We start from the raw sequence: 18,102 nt of genomic DNA, 5'->3' as shown, positions 1-18,102 counted from the left end.
AGACACTGCACTGTAACCAGGGATTATATGGCTTAGCAGGAACTGTACAGTGATAGCAGGTACGAATCCTGGTGCCATGATTGCCTCCCTTCTTTCTATGGGCTTTCATGTCACCAGTTTATAAGGGCACTCTCAGCACGTTGCTGATACACAGAGATACAAGTGCTGAAGATGAGAGCAGGGAGATTTTCTCTATATTTAGGAAATACTCCTGCTGGCACTTCACGGTAGTTGTGTAGGTTCCTCGTACTTTTGTTGTCACATGAAGAGCACAGAGCATACCATCCATACCACACAAGACGAAAAGCTCTCCTGGCCTGGGAGTTACAAGTAGTGTTTAGCATGAGACCATGATTTTTTCAGAGACCATTGCCGCTACTACATTAAAAATAGTAGTAAATAATAATAGCAGCAGACATATTCCATAGTTAGACTGGTGCACTGGAGATACCAAATTACATTCGGACTTCAAAAATGTAGTGCTGGAGACTAGTACTATTTCTATATTTATTTCTATTAATATAGAAATACATACAGGCTTCTAAATCTTGCTGTTGGCTAAATTAAAGCACCAAAACAGCTATAATCATGCAAAGCTAAAACTTACTGTAATTTTTAATTAACCTGAGTTTTCTATATTTTTATTTCCCTTACTATCTTCTGCCAAAGATGAAAATTTTTCTTTCTCATATACAAACTGGAGTATTGTCCCCACAGATACAATCCTGCTCCTATGGTCTGTGTTAAGGAGTCATTAGCCTTAGATCAGCAGCCTGACATTTCAGAGATGGCAAGCAGCTCAACTACCATATTAGAAATATATCTGGAAACCAGATCACTCATCAGAGCCCATAGTGGAACAAAAACTGCTTTTCTGGGGTCACAGGTTTTGTTGCAGCATTTACGGACACCAGTGTAGAACGTGCGTTTCACTGTATGGCAGAAATGGAAATTATTATTATTACCAAAAGGCCATAAAGCCGTTGCCAGACCCCACTGTGCCAGGCACTATAATAACTCAAAATAAGATGACTGTGTCTGTCCTACTCCACCCTACCCAGTTCTGCCTGCCTGGCAGTGGCATCGCCAAGTGTAGGTGGCGTATCGTAGCCAAGAGAGATGATGTCCTACTCACTCTCTTCAGACACAAGCTCCACCAATGCTGCTGCTTTTTTTTTCCTCTCCTTTGAAAGGCCCATTGCAGGAATTATGTGAAATGTGTCCCTTTTGTGATTTGTGACCAACTGGGAAAAGATTCTCTGGAATAAAGCACCATGGAAAAGCATTTAGGTTTCCATAGTAACTGCATTTACCTATTTACCCTGTATCCAAAATTGTACAGTATGTCTGCACCTCCTTATCAGCTCCACTTGAGGTAGCAGAGTACAGCCAGGGTCAGGGCTTCAGCTATTGGTATGCCAGCCGTTTAATTTAACAGTCCTAGGGCTCCAATACATCAACATTACACCTCTGACCACATCCAGAGTGCACGGGAAGTCAGCTCGGGACAGACATCCGATTTTGATTTTGATCACATCGGGGAGTCTGTCTTGCCGGATTTCTGAGACAAATCTGGGTGTGTGTCAGCCTGGCAGCACATCCACTATAAACAGTTCAGGTTACACCCCCTCTACCTCTGTATAGCTCACAATTACATAATCATATGCCCACATTTCTAGGAAAGCTTGTGAGCCTGTAAAAATCCTATGTTGAAATGCAGCTAATAGTTAAACATCCCAAAATATTCTTTTTCTGTGTATACCTCATTGCAGTATTTGATTGTGAAATAGCTGTTTTAATTTTTTTAATTGGAAGAAAATCTTCATTACTTTTAGGCATGAAATAACAAACAGGTTCAAATCCAGGTGCTATGAAGGCAAAACTCCCACTGAAGTGACTAAACTTCCACAGAAGTCAATGGCAATTTTACATGGAAAAGGACCTCAGGATCTGTCCCACTGCAATGAGGGGCCTGATCTGAGGGGTTCTGAGCTCACAGTCTATGGGAGTTACAAATGGAGAGCTTTATACAGGGAGCAGGTCCCAGGACTGCAGAAAAGAAACAAGAGTAGTTGTTGCAATGCTCAAGTCCCTACTATGATGGTAATTAAAGTATAATGAAGATAACAAACATTCTGTCACCAAAAGCTTCAGCATGTAATAATTCCAAGTAGCACTGACAACAGATAGCCTTGCAAAATACTAAGTAGAAACACTTTGAAAAAATTAAACATGCACTTTCAAATTGCTAAAAAGTCTTGTATTTTATCATCTAATTAATCTTCTGCTGATGTTTCCTATAAAATTAATACTGAGACCCTTTCTAAAATATTTATGAATACATATACATTTCATAACAAAAATTGTATCATATAAATATTTCTCACAGAAGCTGCAGAGATGGTGTGAGCAAAAAACTCCCTTCTGGGATTTTAGTAAAAGCAGATCTCACAAAGGATCTGTAAAGAAGAAAAAAACAACCATATATTAATGTAGCATCATATATCCATGGTTATAATACTGATCTGGTCATCACAGAGAAATCTTTTTATATTAGTTAAAAAAATACTCCCCCCCAAAAAATAATGTTGCAGGTTTCATGTAGTACAGAAGAAGGTATAAAATGAGATGTGTGCACATACACAGACAGACAGACAGATGAAAGAGATATAAAAATCAGGATTCAAAGATGCAACACAATTTTAACACATTAGCTGATGATTCTGAATGCTGGAGGTACTCCCTGCAGCAAGCATCCTTCTGTATGCACTGAAAACACCACACATTCTAGTTCATTTTAAATCATAAATTAAATAACCAAATGCTTACAGCCCTTACAGTGAGATAACATCAGGCGGAACGCTGCGAGGAATAGATCTGGCATTTTCACATAAAGCATTATCTTTGGTACAAGTACACCAGGCAGGACATTTTGGCTTCACTGGTTTCTTCCCTTCAGTCAGCAAAAGCACAGATAAAAGGCATAAGAAATAAGCAATTCTTCTAAAGGGTCTGCTGGCATTTCCCATTCTTTTGATCCGCTCTCGTTCCAGCCAGTTGAAAGAATATCCCAAAACATGAACAGGGTTCTTTATTCAGCCATTGGATGTCTTTCTATAAGTCCAGGTCAATATTTGTCTCTGCTTTCCCAACCCTTTTCTTTCTCTTTCACTCTGTTTTTGTAGACAGAAACCTGCAGCTGATCTGTATGTTTCCACTCACTCAGGCAACGTACTGCTCAGAGAAGAGACCTGCGAGGTGCTGTAAGATGGGGAAAATCCAACCGGCTGAAGGGAAAAAAAAAGGAAGGAAAAAAAAAAGACTTGCATCACCACAAAAACACTGAGCACAACACAGCATTAGATTGCAAAGTGATGTAACTGAGAAATACACTGCTTTCTGTTTTCACAGGGAGGCCCTTTCCCTGTTACCAAAAATAGTACAGCATTATGTTTTGCTGGTGGGTGGGTGAGTGGGTGTGGGGTGGAGTGTATGTGTGTGGGGGAGAAATCAGTCATCTCTTACTGGATCCCTACAACCTCGTGAACCTTTCAGAATTATGCTTCACATATTTCAAGCAGCAGAACTAACGACAGTATCCACAGGAAAATGAAATCGAGTGAAACCATCAAAAGCATTGCTGCAGAAGCTGTTAGATTAATTTTTATCCTTAGCCCTTATTGCACATATTTATACCACTGAAAAACAAGCTGCCACACATGGAAAATATTACAATGTATGAGAGAATGCCTATGACTGTAATTCCTAAACAAAATATTTTCTCACGCAAAATAAGACCCCAAGTAACTGCAGCTTTTTTTTTTTTTGCCTTTTTTTTTCTTTTTTTTAAAAAGAACCCTTCTTATTTGTTACATGTTTCCTGTGCTGGTTAAATAAAGTGGATCAAGCACAGCTCAATATGGAAAACATTAATTTGAAGTTCAAGTTAAAATATTTATTTGCTTGGAAACTGTTTTGATCATTTTAGATGGAAAAAAGGAAAATTGTTATTTAAACACCAGTTATGTTAAACATGTAGTTAAGAATGGACCTTCTTTGAAAAGTGACAGGATAGGGAAGGATCTTGGTGGTAATGATGAATCTTTACAATACTGCTTGAAGGCTGCAATTGAAATGAGTGCAAGGTGTCGTATGAGTACCCTGTAAGATACAGTTCTCAGCTTGACCACTTTACAGTAAACTACAATAAATATTTCATAGGGAACTTAAGCAGCACCTAAGTGTTATTATATTAAGAATGGTAAGACAAAACCAATGAATGCCAAATGGCTGGAAAGCCATATGGGACAATTTTTTGTTTTCAATATAGGATTGCTATTAGAAGAGTTTTGCAAACTCTAACGGGTCTTAACACTTCTCTGTAGGACTGTTGACATTACACAGCTCACAAAGCCTACTAGGGTCAACCCAGTGGTACAGACATTTAACACAGTCAGGCTCACATAGATGCTGTCTCCTCACCAGGAGATGCTTGATCTCCTGATAAGATCTCTCTACACTTCTGGTTACCTCTCCCTTGATTCTACAGGGGCCACCTGGCTCTGGCCCATTACTCCTGCTCTACAGGCCATGAAATCTCAAGATCAACACTGGGCCATGTCCATCTTCCTCAGGAACAATGCCAGCAAGGCCCTAGTGCATATCCAGATATGGGTGCCCAGCAGGAATTTGATATGCTATGGGTGCATATGGCAAAGGGGAACAACAGCCTACAAAACCGCAAGAAACTCAGTGTATGGATACAAGGCAGGACCCCCAACATTGCTGAATCCTTGACTGGGCAGTGTCTGAGGTCTGTCGGCCTGGGATGAGAGAAGGTGCACAGAGCTCACACCAGGTGGTGGGGCTGCATCCTCTGAGGGACTGGGTGCAGCCAAAAATGTCCAGAAAGCTTTCAGAAGCAGACGGCCACCTTCAAAGGCCCTGCTGGGAGAGGACTGCAGTGCCTGTGCATGGCTTCCCGCCAGGCATCCGTGCCTGTGGAAGAAAGGGCAGCTCGTGCTTTCTCAGCTCCCTCACTGTCTGTGTTGTGTTTTTATAAAGCTCTTTATTAATTTAAGTGAGGGCCCATGTTTCTGCTCTTAAGAAAATCTTCCCTGTCAGCAATCAGCAATTCTCCTGAAGCAGAACTGACTTCATCTAAGAATGACAGAAACCTGTGTTATTTTTGAGCCCTTCCACCTTCTGTAAGAAAATGGTACAGAATTACAGTAACCAAAGCACTGAAATAATTATTAAGCAAATGTCAATGCCTTCCCCTGCATATAAAGGTTACTTCTTGCTCTGGAAATGATCTAATTGTATAACTGAGAAGGGAGCTGGATTTGTGGGACTGGATAAGTAGGGTACACCATCTTCTCCCCTCCCAGATGTCCAATGGCACAGACTTGGTGAGGTAAGAACAGAAAATTCTCTAACTTTTTTTTCTGAAAGAGAAGAGGCCTGTTGTTGTTTGTTTGTTTGTTTATTCCTGGCAAAGCTACCCATTGCCATGGCAATATTTTGCCATTGATGGTGAAACCCCGTGTTTTATTTCCTTTGGCTCATTCACTGAAATCCACCATCAATTACCTAAGCATTTCTCTTTAGTTAATACTCTGACCACATTGCGAACCTCCTGAAAACTTTGCAGTGTAGCCTTTTTTTCAGTAACAAAAGCATATTCTGCAGCAGAGGAGTAACCTGACTCTGGTTTTGTCCATGCCGAGAACCGCCTGGAAGTTAGTTTTCTATTCCAAACTACATGCCAAAACAACCGCTTTTTCCAAAATTGCAAATGTTATGAATAACAGCTCCATCAAAAGACAGGCATAATTTTCCAGGGGCCTTTTCTGCCAAGCTCAGCATCTCATTTCTTGCCATGTGGTAGTTTAAAACCACATTGGTTTGTGGATTTCCAGTGGCACAGCTTCTCCCCAGCCCCAGCGACACTTGGCTCACCCTTTGCAATGCCATCGCTGTTTGTTTGCTGGCCAGCGGAGCAGGCAGTGGCCTGCTGTGCCCACGGACCAGCGCCTGGCTCTCGCTCTCTGCTTGTCTTTCTGGGTGTTTCAGGTACTGAGTAGGCATAATGGATTCAAAAATCATTTATTTTTCTTTCAGCAAGGTTCCAGCAGGGGGGATGAGGGAGTTGTGGATGCGTTCCTCGGTCTGCTTCCCATCACTTGACGTTCTGGACGAAAAACCCGCACCTTGCGGTGCGGCGGAGGGGGCCGGCGGGCGGGCATGTTCCGGGACGGCCAGGGGGACCCCGGCTGAGGCCCGGCACGGGCCCTGCTCCGCCGCTCCGCCGCGGCCCCGTATCCCGGCAACCCGGGGCCCGGGCGGCGCCCGCCGAGCCGCGGCCTCGGCCGAAGGGCCTGAGGGAGCGCCGCGGCCGCCCCTCACCGCCGGGGCCCCCGCGATGTCAGCCCTCGCTGCAACAGGGAAGGGCTCGCCCGGCCCCAAGCCGGGTGGCCCCGGTGCTTCTGCACGACTCTGCCGATATATTTCGCCTCTTCGGTGTTGAGCCAACTATGCCCTAGTGACCCATCGTTCCCCACGCGGTGGCTCTCTACGTGGTATCAAACAGCTTGTTTCTTCCAGTGTATCCAAATGGTGTGATAACAACATTTTTTGATGATAATCAACCATCTAGTAACAAGCGTGGTGCAGGTATTTGACAGTAAAAATTAAAGCTACTTTTGCTTGCTCTTACTAGAGGTATTCACCACCCACCACTGCCTGTGTTCCAGGCAGTGTTACCACAACTTCTGTGGCTTGGTTTCTAGAGCAAAAATATGCATTTATTATTATTAATATTTACTAAGCATACATTTTTAGCAAGTGTTCTCCAATATCTGGTTAAAATGTGAATACTTCTACACGTAAACCTGTTTGCTACAATATTTGAGGAAAGTAAACACAAATGTTCAGAACATAGAACAAAAAATTATTTAAAAAATATTTAATATTTTTGAGATATAAACTCTGTTCCAATGACTATATTTGCATATTTGTATTAGACCAATATGTTTTTATTACCAACATACTACAAAATTTGAATAAGCTTCCTGTGGTTTCATGCTCAGTACATTTCCCTTTGCAGATATATATACTGTTAGAGTTGTCCTTAATTTCATCCTGCTTTTAGAAAACTGTGTTGCCTTTTTTTCTGCTCAGGAGGAGCTGCCTGCACATATGTAGCCTAATCCAAAACCCACTGATGATGATAATGATGAGACTTTAGTGAATTTTACTGTGCTTGGTGTTCAGCCCATAATATTACACCACGCAGATGGGCAATAGTCCGAATCACACCCAGTATTCAAGGATCTCCTAAAGAGCAAAACATTGTCATTGCTATGTTACCACTGTGTTTGGAGCAGAAGGATTTTGAGATCAAAGACTCCTACAAACATGAGTCTCAGTTTTTTGCTCTCTCAGTGCCACCCTTTTAACAAATTCTGTAGCAAATGGCAAATTTAAAGCAGCTGAGAATGAGGCTGTACTTTCAATAAACAAAACTAAGTCTTGTGAATTCTAAACAGTTCTGAAAAGACTATGCTTCCTGGTGGATCTGGCACCAAGAGCCATTGCCAGGAAGAGGCCTTCTGCAGGTTAGGCATAAAACTCGAGATGCCTTTACAACAGCTCATCGCACAGATGAGCTATGGGAATGATCACAGGGCTGCCCAAAACTTTTTATTTGGAAAATTCTGATGACTTTGCCCTATCCTGTCTATACAGGTTTGTATTATGGGTATCCTTCTTTATTATACCAACAGAGTTTCCTTAAAAGCAGGACAACCAGGCCAGTCCCTGCGCCAAAAAGCTGAGGAAATGGGTACTTAATTGCTGCCAGCTCTGGAGGAAAGAAAAACTTGGAGGGTGGTCTTCTTTCCCTTGCATAAAGTAGTCAGTTCACAGTTCACCATGGAGTTAGAAGTGATCACCTCTGATGTGAGTCAGGTCTTAGTTCTCATGGCCAAAACTGCATAGTGATGTAGAACACCTACTCCACTGAGCATAACCTGGTGAGTGTGAAGGGGTCTCCAGAACTGCTCGCTGGCTTAGGTACACCATAATTTGACTGATGACAAAAAGTATGTCAGACAAGATGTAGTGGTACCTGAATGATCTCTCTTTAAGAAAAACAGATGCACAATGTATTTCATTCACAGAGAAGCCAGGCAAAATTAATCTATGTTTAGGTTTTATTTTGTTGCAACCAAGGACCTTCAACATTTTTATGATTCTTGATGTTTCCTTTTCAATTGTAGGCTTTTAAATAATAGAAAATATTAGAAATTGCCTCAGAAGACACTTTAAAGATATGGGATTTCTACCCTTTGCAATTTTTGAAAGGCTCTCTCAGGCTGAGAGGGACCCTGGGAGAATACCTCATCCAACCTTCTGGGTAACCAAGAGGGATAAAGGCTAAGAAGCTAGATAGGAAGTATCCAAAATGTAATATATTTTCACATCACATGGCTTTTAAGCCAGTGTCACAAAATTTTAAAAACCTAATCCATCATCTTTGAACAGCTGATGTTGACAATACTGCTAATGTTAAGTGGGTTTACACATTCTGTGAGATGCCTGTTACATGCTGGTCTATCTTCCAGTGCAGGCAAATCAGTGTCATAACTTGGTAGCTTTACCTTATGTAAGTAAAGAAAAAGAACAAAACTACCAAACAGAAAATCCCATTAACTGTCTTTCAGGTCAGATCATGGACATAATCTCTACTGGACTGGCCCTTTACCATGAGAACAAGTCTTATTGATCTGGTAATGTATTGACCCCCAGTTTCTCCTGGGGGTCTCTATTCCTGCTCTTCGAAATAAAATTGGGCCACTATATAAATCCCAGAGCTGGGATTCCTCAGCTCTTCCCTAGATCCTGCATTCTGTTTCTCAGCAGACTGGGACCAGTTGCTTTCTCAGGTTTTGGAAAGGCTCCTAAACTCTGTTACAAAGCAGTGTGCTTTGCAGCACACAATCCAGTAGCATGAAGTTAACTGCTGTCCTGATTACCAGCCACTTTTCTCTAGACCTGAACAAATCGTTCTTGCTTTGCTTCTGTTGTCTCTGTTTTGCCTTGAAAATCCTAACAATGGATATTTAGAGCTGGGGGGGAAATGAAAGACCAAACATACAAGCTCAAGAGCAAAGCAGAGCCCAATTCAAAGATGTGTGAAGCTGTGCTACTTCATGGTTCACAGCACGAACTGAGACCGCACCTAATACAGGGGGAAGTATAAGAAAAGAAACAATATAAAAGAACACTAGGTTTCCACTTGGTGCAGAAATCTGCATTTTTTCAATCTTTCAAGAAAACTTTCAAGATTTGCTTGTAGTTGATTTATACTCAGGGAAGGTCAACTTCTCACATATTGAAAATGGGGACACTTGTGAGACAGACAACATGCCCATCCACTTCAATGGAACCAGCATCACATTCATCACATAGCATACATCCTACTGTAAGTGGCCTCTATATGAACCTCTCAGGGAGGAAAAGTCTTGTTCAAATATGTAAGTTACTTTTTTGCCTTTCTCCCCCCTACATAGCTAGATGAGACACTAAAAACATGGTACTACTGAGAGAATCTATGCTTGATTTATAATTGGAAATGGTCTCATGACTTTTGAAGAAACAGGCATGGTGATTTTAAGAATGTACTTCTGTGCAATGCTTTCCTTAATGGGATGGTTTCTCTCTTACCCACTCTTCCAAGTACTCTTGATTCTGCTCTCTTCCACAGCTCACTACTGGTGTTTCTGGCTCCAATGCTATTCTCTAAACTGGATTAAATAAATGATTTGGTAAAAGAACAAGAAAACAAATCAAACCCTAAACAAGCCCAAGTCTTTCCGAAAAAAAAAAAAAAATTGCTAGAGCCAGAACCAGCAGCTGAAGTGGGCAGAGAGCACTGGTTTCATAGTTAGAAAAAATGTATAGGGAGCCACACTCTTGAGGGGCAGTTCCATGTTACAAATGCTCACAAACATTTAAATGAACCATAAACCAGAACTGGTGACAAAGTACCTCAGTCTGTACCAAAAATGGACAAAAAAGGAACGTCATAAAATGCCCTAGTATTTAGCTAGCATAGCTTAAAAGTGATTGATTATCTGATCAGAGGACAGACTTTCAACAGGTGTATACAACCTGACACTTGATAATTATGATCTCTGCCGGCTCCTTGCACTATTTCTTAGTTTATTAGTTATTCATAGATTATTCATAGAAGGTATCCTTCATGCCTACAGAAGGAGGCATAAGAGGGATAGAAAATCCAGTCCAGTAGGAACCCTGTATCCAAAACAAAATGTCCCAGATTTTCTAGCGTGAGCAAGTGCTTTCTACAGACCCAAAACAACATACTACTGTCACTGTAGCTAAATGCCATTTAATTGGCAGCTAGAAAAGTCTGTGATACATTTCTTCATGGAAAAATGTTTGAACTCTTCCAGTTTGTCAAGACGCTAATTAAAAACAGACGGCATGTTACAAAATCCTTTCTTTGACCTGTGCTATCTTACATGCCCTTCTGTACTTTTTTCATGGCATTGGCTCCCTGAAGAATTAATCTAATCTTTATAAACTTGTCTTTAGTTTTCCTTGTCATTTTGCAGACAGAAAAAAAGTAACAAAATATTATTTATTTAAATGTACATAGGAAATTTATTTGTAACATCGCAGAGACAACAGGCTTTTGAGGAGAGTCTTTACTTGTTGAAAACACAAGGTTTTTACATACTGAATAATTCAAAATGAAAGAAATCTTAGTGCCACTGAAGTCACTGAAATAGTTTGAGTAAAAGCCTTTCTGGAGTGCCACTGACATAATAAATTGCACAATAAGAAGGACATGCCTCATCAAACACATATTATTGTTTCATCATTGCTAATCAAAACGCTTTACAAAGCAGGGATTTGGATCAGCGCTGAAACATTTTCAGGGGTTGTTGGTAATAGCTCCATAAGTATTTTACTGATGTTTTTATTGTTCTTAACAATGCAAGAAATTTGGAAAAATACCTTATTCAGTAAGAGTTAATTCTTGCTACCTCAAGCAAATGCCAGATCTGCCTGACACCCCACCCTACACCATGGCAGGCACGCTGCCACTGCATAAGCCCAGCACAGATTCTCCATCAAATAAGATACTGCACCAAGCTGAATTTCCCTTCTCCTTATGAACCACATCCCCCAGCAGAGGAGACTCTGGAGGGCAGAAGAAGTCCATCACATCTGTTTGCTCATATGCCAACATGCTATTTACTCAGTACAGCTTTAAGAAAAGATGCTCTTTTGGCTGCTGGCCCTCTCCCTCTGCAGTGGGAGAACAAAACCAATACAGCATCTTTATCTAAGAACTGTCTGCAGTTTTAAATATAATTTTCATAGCAGCAGAGAAATACATGTTTTATTTATGACTGCTCAGAAGCTAAAGGATTTTCCCTACCTTGACTATAGTAGCATTCACATTTTGGTTCAAAATGCTTCCTAATTATCACTTTTCTAAGATAACAATCCAAATACCATACAGCTGACTTTTTTTTTAGACACCAATCACTTGTAGGCAACTGTAAGTTTCCACTGTTGCTGCCCTTGTGATTTAGGCAAGAGTCATTAAAACTGGAGGGCCTAATTCCCAGCCTCAATATAAGGCATTAGTAAGAAGCAATAAACTCCTCAATGAAGCAATATAGCTCCCCAGCTAAATAAATGGCACACACTACTGATTAAACAAAGGCACATGTGGCATTTTTTCCTAAGAATTTTTTTTAGAAGCAAATGGATAAATATATCTGCATAAGCTGCCAGGGAACAGCAGATATAAGAGAAAGAGAGAAGAGCAAAAAACCAGGAGTGGGAACTCAAGAGAACCATTGAGACATCACAGATTTTGGCCTCCAGACATGGAGAAGGGGTCTTGAGAAATGTCTCTAGAGAACTTCTCGGAGCAAGTATTGGCTGAAAAGAGCTTGGAGCTGCAAATAGTCTCCTGCTGTTCAATTTGCTCTTCATTCAGGGAAATGAAGGCTATACATTCTTTGCAAGTAAAGACTGAATCAAAGATACCTGATTCCATTAACAATTTATTTTCCTGAACAGAACAACTGGAAATAGTAACTTTTTAGATAACTGATCAGGTCAGGAGTAGTAATAATTCTGTATATTCTGATGCCCCTGCCTCCCCTCAGGGAGGCAGATGCCCCTTCACATACACATTATATATATTAAGATCTCTCTCAAGAGCTATATATAGCTTCTATTCACAGGCGAGCACCACAACCACTTATTCATTCTTTCCATGCTTTACCTGCTGTTTTCAAGGCTGCCCTGATGCTAAAAATAGCTTCGCATATTAGAGGAGGGTTGCTATAGATTCCAAATGAGTGATGTTCCAAAGACAGCTAAATCCCTCTTTGCCGAGGACATGGAGGATCCGTGTGGATGCAGCTGACAGGCAGCTGTGACCAGGGCTGTGATGCCCTTTCATAAAGACTCTCGGGCTCTGAGGTTGGGGTATCTGTGTTGTTTTTAAGACTGCACTGAACTGCAAATCCATACAAATCCTGGATGTCATCGCAAGTTTAAGGCTTTGTTTTTCATACTGTAGTGTTAGATCACAGTACAACAGTGCCTTCGTATATTAATGGCACATTAGCTTCTTTTTAACAAGGAAAACAATTTAATAGTCTGTTGTATGGGCATATTTTTCTGCAGGCATTGATGTCTTCAAGTAAGAAAATATCAAAATGCTTCAATAGTCTTCTCACTATAGAGTGGAAAGGATGACAATTCATCATTTACTTGATTACTTTCAAGAAAGCAATGAAATGGCATTAAAAATTGTACTACAATAACTGCTGTTGTTTTGAACTTCTGGCCGTGTGTCCTGTGACAATACTGACAAAGCTAATGTTAATTTTGGAGGGTACCTTCCTGTCTACAATTTAATGGATAGTGCAAGTGAAAAAATGCTTGTACATAACCTTCCAACTCATTTACTGCAGTGAAGTAAGTTCCAACTATTGCAGTGAAGTCTGCAATAGTTAAGTGTCATTTGACTAAGATTTTTAACCCTTCATTTACAAAATTTGTCTAAGAAAAGGTTTGGAATCATAGGAAAGATTTTATTTTACCAAGCTTGGACATGTAGAAGTTTTGAGGACTCTTTCCAGAATATATTTATCTCTATATTCTGCAACTAAAGGCATCATAAAATGTTTTCCAGCTTTTAGAAATAATTTTTCTATGTTAGGAGAATATCACTGGTTGCATCCTTTCAGGATAGTGAATATTGGATTAATGGAGATAAGCAAGTATCTGAATAAAACTTACTTTTCTTTCATAATGTAGTAAAATCCTTTCAAAGTATAACAATCTGATCTTGAATGTGAAGGTAAGATACATGAATTAAAGGGTAAGTTTCAAGAAGTAATGGATGGCAAAATATTGGCCATTAAAGTAACTCCTGCGTAGAAATATGGGCGTTTCATTCCACAGTATACATTAGCTCCCAAACATGTAATAAAACAGGTTCATGTCTGTATACAGAATATCTTAAACTTCCTCAGCCACATTAAATTTTTTAAAAATGTAGTGATTTTTAGAAAATTACAATGAAAAGTTGAAACTCAACAGAAAAGCATATGATAAAGATTATGCTTCNGTATTAGAAACTGAATTCAATGTTTCATCTCGAAAGACCAATTTTTCTAGCTCTTAAAACTTGTGGTTGGATTATGACCACATCTAAGATAAATGAGGTGGTTAGAATAGTATTTTCCTGTTGTTAACAGACTCATATTATAGAAACCTGCCAAATACCAATCCTGTTAAGGCTGAGGTTCAAATAAAAGTTGTACAGGGAAAGAGCGGCATGGATTTACTAAAGATTGTTAAAATATATTAAACCAGATCCTAACATAACTTTAAATAACACAATCCATCTTTTAAGAATGGTGTATTTGAGGCCAGTGTAATGCAAACTTTCGAGAAGATGTAATGAAATGCTAAAGGAAATGTTTTTCCACTCAAATCCCACTTCACATCCTGACCCTTATCTTCCATGTGGTTATGTTTTATTTCCATTCAAGAAAGGCAGTCATCTACATATGAAACTGTTAATGTTTTGACTTGCAAATTGAATGTGGCTTCATCAAGCAGCACGATCTCCCCCAGGGTGCAAGCAGGAATATTTCTTTTTACATGCCGTAGACACTTTCCTCGGTGTTTTTTTGAGTCTGCCATTTTCACTTCTAGAGTTGTGGGTATTGCACAGCTCAGTGTTGCTGGCTATATAACAAAACTTGATATTTGTAACTAAGTTAGACTAATTATTCCCATTTAAGATAGTTATCTTTCCCATTCCACTTAGGTGCCATGGAATGAATAGTATCCTGGCAATACTTTCAATAGAAAGGTTGATAGTATTTCAGTACTTTATGTGTGAATGATATTGCTGATTAAATAACACAAAATTGTATTTAATTTGAAATATAATCCCTATTATTTCCAAAACCCAGCAATCAGTAGTATACTTTTACTAATAAAAGGTTAGTTCTAGCAGAATGGCTAATGGTATTATTAATTAAATGAGGTCTCACAGCAGTACTCTAAAAGTATGTTCATTAAAAACTGTGAAATAGGAATTTTTAACTGATTCATCCTACTTCACTGCTCAGAGCAGCCTCTTTATATCCCTGTACCCTTGAGTTTCCATTGAAGGATCAGCTACTGATCACCTCAACATAGATGCTGTCAGCTTGCAGCTACTGTACTACTTTACTAAGTAAGTAATCCTACTGATATAATAAGATGAAGTGACTGTCATCATTACATCATATTATGCTCTTATACCTTATTTTTTAAAATTTGTCTGTGAGATTCCAAACAATTGACTACACCACTACTGCAAATAATCTCTGACATATTTTCTTAGCTTTAGGTCAACTACTGGAAAACACTGTGATGAACACTTCTGACCAGGTGCATAATACAGTTTGTAGGACTGGTCTTCTTGACTCCTGTATTAAGATCTCAACATCTAAATTAAGAGGAAACATATCTCCAAAAAAACAGGTGTTTTCTGGAACATGTATGTAGGAATGAGACCTTATTTCTCTATTACACTTTATCTTAGACTCAGACTTTGAAGCACCTTTCTTTTCCAGGTTATGCTGAATACTAGGTACATAAATTGTGCTTAACTGCTTCCATGATTCAGAAGATCATGATTTGTGGGTCACCCTTCTGTATAGAAGACTTTCGATTCCAAACATTCACTGTCAATGATTTGTACTTTTTCTCAATTCTCATAAGTGAATATTATGAATATACATACATGGTAGACATTAGGCACAAAAATGCATGTCAGGAAACAAGAGAATGTGTACCGTTTCCACTATGGTTTAAATGTGCAATGGACTGTAATTTTGCTCACATATTCTTTTATTGCCACCAAAAAATCCATTGGGAAACAATATAATTTAAAGAAAACAAGTACATTGCTTGTTTGTCAGTTGTTTGGTTTTTTTTTTTATTTCCACATTACTATATTTTCCTTCTCTTGCTAACTATTGTCTATCATTTTTCATCTTATATAATAACTCTGATATCAAACTGGAAAAGATTTCCCTTTTTCTTGTATTTATGTAATGGAATGCCATCAGTCACTTTCCACCATAGAAGATCTAGACATAAAAGTAAGATTAAGCATTCTTTGCTCTCTTAGGAAATTGTTCATACTTCAGGGAATTTAAGCATAATGAACTTCTAAAATCTCCTCAAAGGAAAACTGGAACACAGTGGAGGAGTTAGTTTCTGTATTCCACCTATTTCAATGCAGGTTGATAAAACTAAGAAGTAGTATTTTGTATATTTTGGTAATTACTTTTTAATTAAATTCCTGACAGGCTGAAGTCACTACCCTTGTTTATGCATGCCTACATAATAATCTTTTAGTGAGCTTTGTTCTCAGCACAGCTGCCAGACTGTAAGCTCTGGAGACCAAAATTACCTGCCACACAACAAATGTGGCACTAGCAGTGACAATTAAAGGACACTAGACAGAAGTCCACATAATATATCTCTAGGGGATTCATCAAGTAAAATTCTTTCCATTTTGCAAAAATAATCCCAAACTTTAGAAATAACATGGAAGGTTGCTTCCAAGAACCATTTGTTTATGAAAGTCTGATTTATTATTTCCATAACTTAATCAATCTTTACAGGAGCATACTAGTATTATTTACACTATACATCTTAATAAGGGCTCGAAGACAACTTTATTTTAATGATATTTTTGAAGTACACAGAAGTTTTAGGATCAAAGTTGATGCTCAAAGTGTTCCCTTAATTGCAACAAAATGAATGAATGAAACAATCTGGTTTTCAAGATATTATTATAAGACTCTTACATAACTCTGTAGTCATAGTCAAGAAAACTAAAATAGATGTTAAAGTTAAAACAGTTATATTTCTTTTGTAGTGTATCCGTGATTCTTTAGCATGTTGAGTGGAAGTGATGCTACCATCAAATAAACTGTTGAGAAGGACTTAAACTACTTCAGTCCATAATAATGAAGATTAAGGCTGCTCCTCTGCAAACAATAACAAAAAAACTTTTTGTGAATTGTGTCGTAGGAGATGGAGCAAATAGAATAAATCAGGTTAGGCTGTATTTCCTAACATTGTGGCCTAAACTGGGATTCTATTTACCAAACTGATCAGCTGAGAATAAGGGTGCAATTTCCTCATATTTGACTTCTTGGGAGATTTTCAGATGAACAGAAAGATTCAACTTCATTTTTAATAAAATCCTTTGATACTTGTTTTTATCCAAACAGCAGAATGAGCTTAATCTGGAATTTGAGATATGCACTGTTCTCTTCTTGAATTTTTCATTAATGTTTATAATACTAATTTCTCTGGTTTCAAAAAAAGTGCTATGTAGACAGACAACAGAACCAGCATCTTCAGTGCAGTAGGCAATAAGTGGTTGTGGAGACTGGCAGTGATTTGTTCATCCCTGAAGTACAGGAGCCAGGAGTAACAAAGGTCCACGGGTCAAATTCTACCTCATATGGCCTTGTAAAATGCCATCATCTGTTGGCTCTCTTTGCAAAAGAACTGTTTTTCAAATCGTTTTTCATACTGGAAGTCCTAGTGTTCTAGAAATTCTGTCCCCACACAATGTATCTGACATTGATATCCAATTATGTTTAACAGGAGTAATTAAGAGGAAAACGTCCACCAATAGCTGGAATTTAGGAAATTTGATACTCTTGTAATAGGATTAGATATCATATTACTACTCTATTTTATCTTATTAACAACTAAAATGCAATACAATGATTTTCATTACTCATACAAAGGTCTGGGATTTTGGAACTAGGAAGGAAACTGATGATAAATCAGATGCTGCTTTTCCAAAGGCACTTTTCTAACAATGATTACACACTGAAATGGTAATTGCAACTTCAAAATAGCACATAGCTGCACAGCTGATCTTGAAATAATGGACACAGCATGGGTTTGCCTCTGATTATTTTTTGTACCTGACTCTATACTGGAAATAACTTTAAACACAGAAGTGCTTTTCTTGAATAAATTACGTTATCAGCCAAACAAATAAAACTGCATTTGCCTTTTAGCACAGCAACATTGACATCTAGTGGCTAGTTAAGCTCCACATTTGATATTCTTTGTATGACAAAAAATTGTGGAACACGCCATTTACTGAATTTGACAAAATAAACGTACATTGCAACAGCCTGTTCTCTCCACGTAACCTCCAGATGATTACAAAATGACTAGTCTTTTAATGACCAGTTTGGAGTGACCAGTACCAGTGATGGGAACTGGTAAGCATGAGCCATTATTCCTCCTATACAGTCCCACTTGTTTTCCCTGACTGTCAGGAAGTCTTAAGCTTGGGAGTCAGCTGCCTGACTGAAGTGTACACCTTCCTCAGGGCTTGTTGGGAGGCACAGTGCAGCCCTGAACTTGTACACGGGTACATCTAAATGAAAAACTACACTTACTGAATGTGATGGCACATACTGGCATATGTGAACG

The 18,102-nt window shown here is 39.0% G+C and overlaps 2 protein-coding genes across 5 annotated transcripts in view; one reads left to right on the top strand and one right to left on the bottom strand.

Moving 5' to 3' along the window:
* The window catches only part of LGI1 (leucine rich glioma inactivated 1), a 30,528-nt gene that overhangs the window by 9,025 nt on the left and 3,401 nt on the right, over positions 1 to 18,102 (bottom strand). For 2 of the 4 annotated variants that reach the window (XM_017840139.1, XM_017840146.1), the window contains exons 2-3: positions 2,839 to 3,287; positions 2,388 to 2,459 (exon numbers count right to left, since the gene is read on the bottom strand). In XM_017840139.1, coding sequence (XP_017695628.1) covers positions 2,388 to 2,459; positions 2,839 to 3,029 — 263 coding nt within the window. In that variant the 5' untranslated portion in view covers positions 3,030 to 3,287. Of the gene's footprint in view, positions 1 to 2,387; positions 2,460 to 2,829; positions 3,288 to 5,961; positions 6,065 to 18,102 lie in introns of those variants that run through there. The other 2 variants (XM_017840154.1, XM_017840161.1) reach the window with 2 other exon arrangements.
* Positions 6,625 to 18,102, top strand: part of LOC108510486 (protein FRA10AC1) — a 37,123-nt gene continuing 25,645 nt past the window's right edge. Inside the window, exon 1 of the mRNA XM_017840173.1 lies at positions 6,625 to 6,675. Coding sequence (XP_017695662.1) covers positions 6,640 to 6,675 — 36 coding nt within the window. The 5' untranslated portion in view covers positions 6,625 to 6,639. The remainder of the gene's footprint in view (positions 6,676 to 18,102) is intronic.

The sequence above is a fragment of the Lepidothrix coronata genome, unplaced genomic scaffold (assembly GCF_001604755.1).
Source record: "Lepidothrix coronata isolate B3197 unplaced genomic scaffold, Lepidothrix_coronata-1.0 Scaffold8, whole genome shotgun sequence".
Taxonomy (NCBI): Eukaryota; Metazoa; Chordata; class Aves; order Passeriformes; family Pipridae; genus Lepidothrix; species Lepidothrix coronata.
Note: the sequence above shows the minus strand (reverse complement) of the source record. Positions and strands in the feature narration are given on the sequence as shown.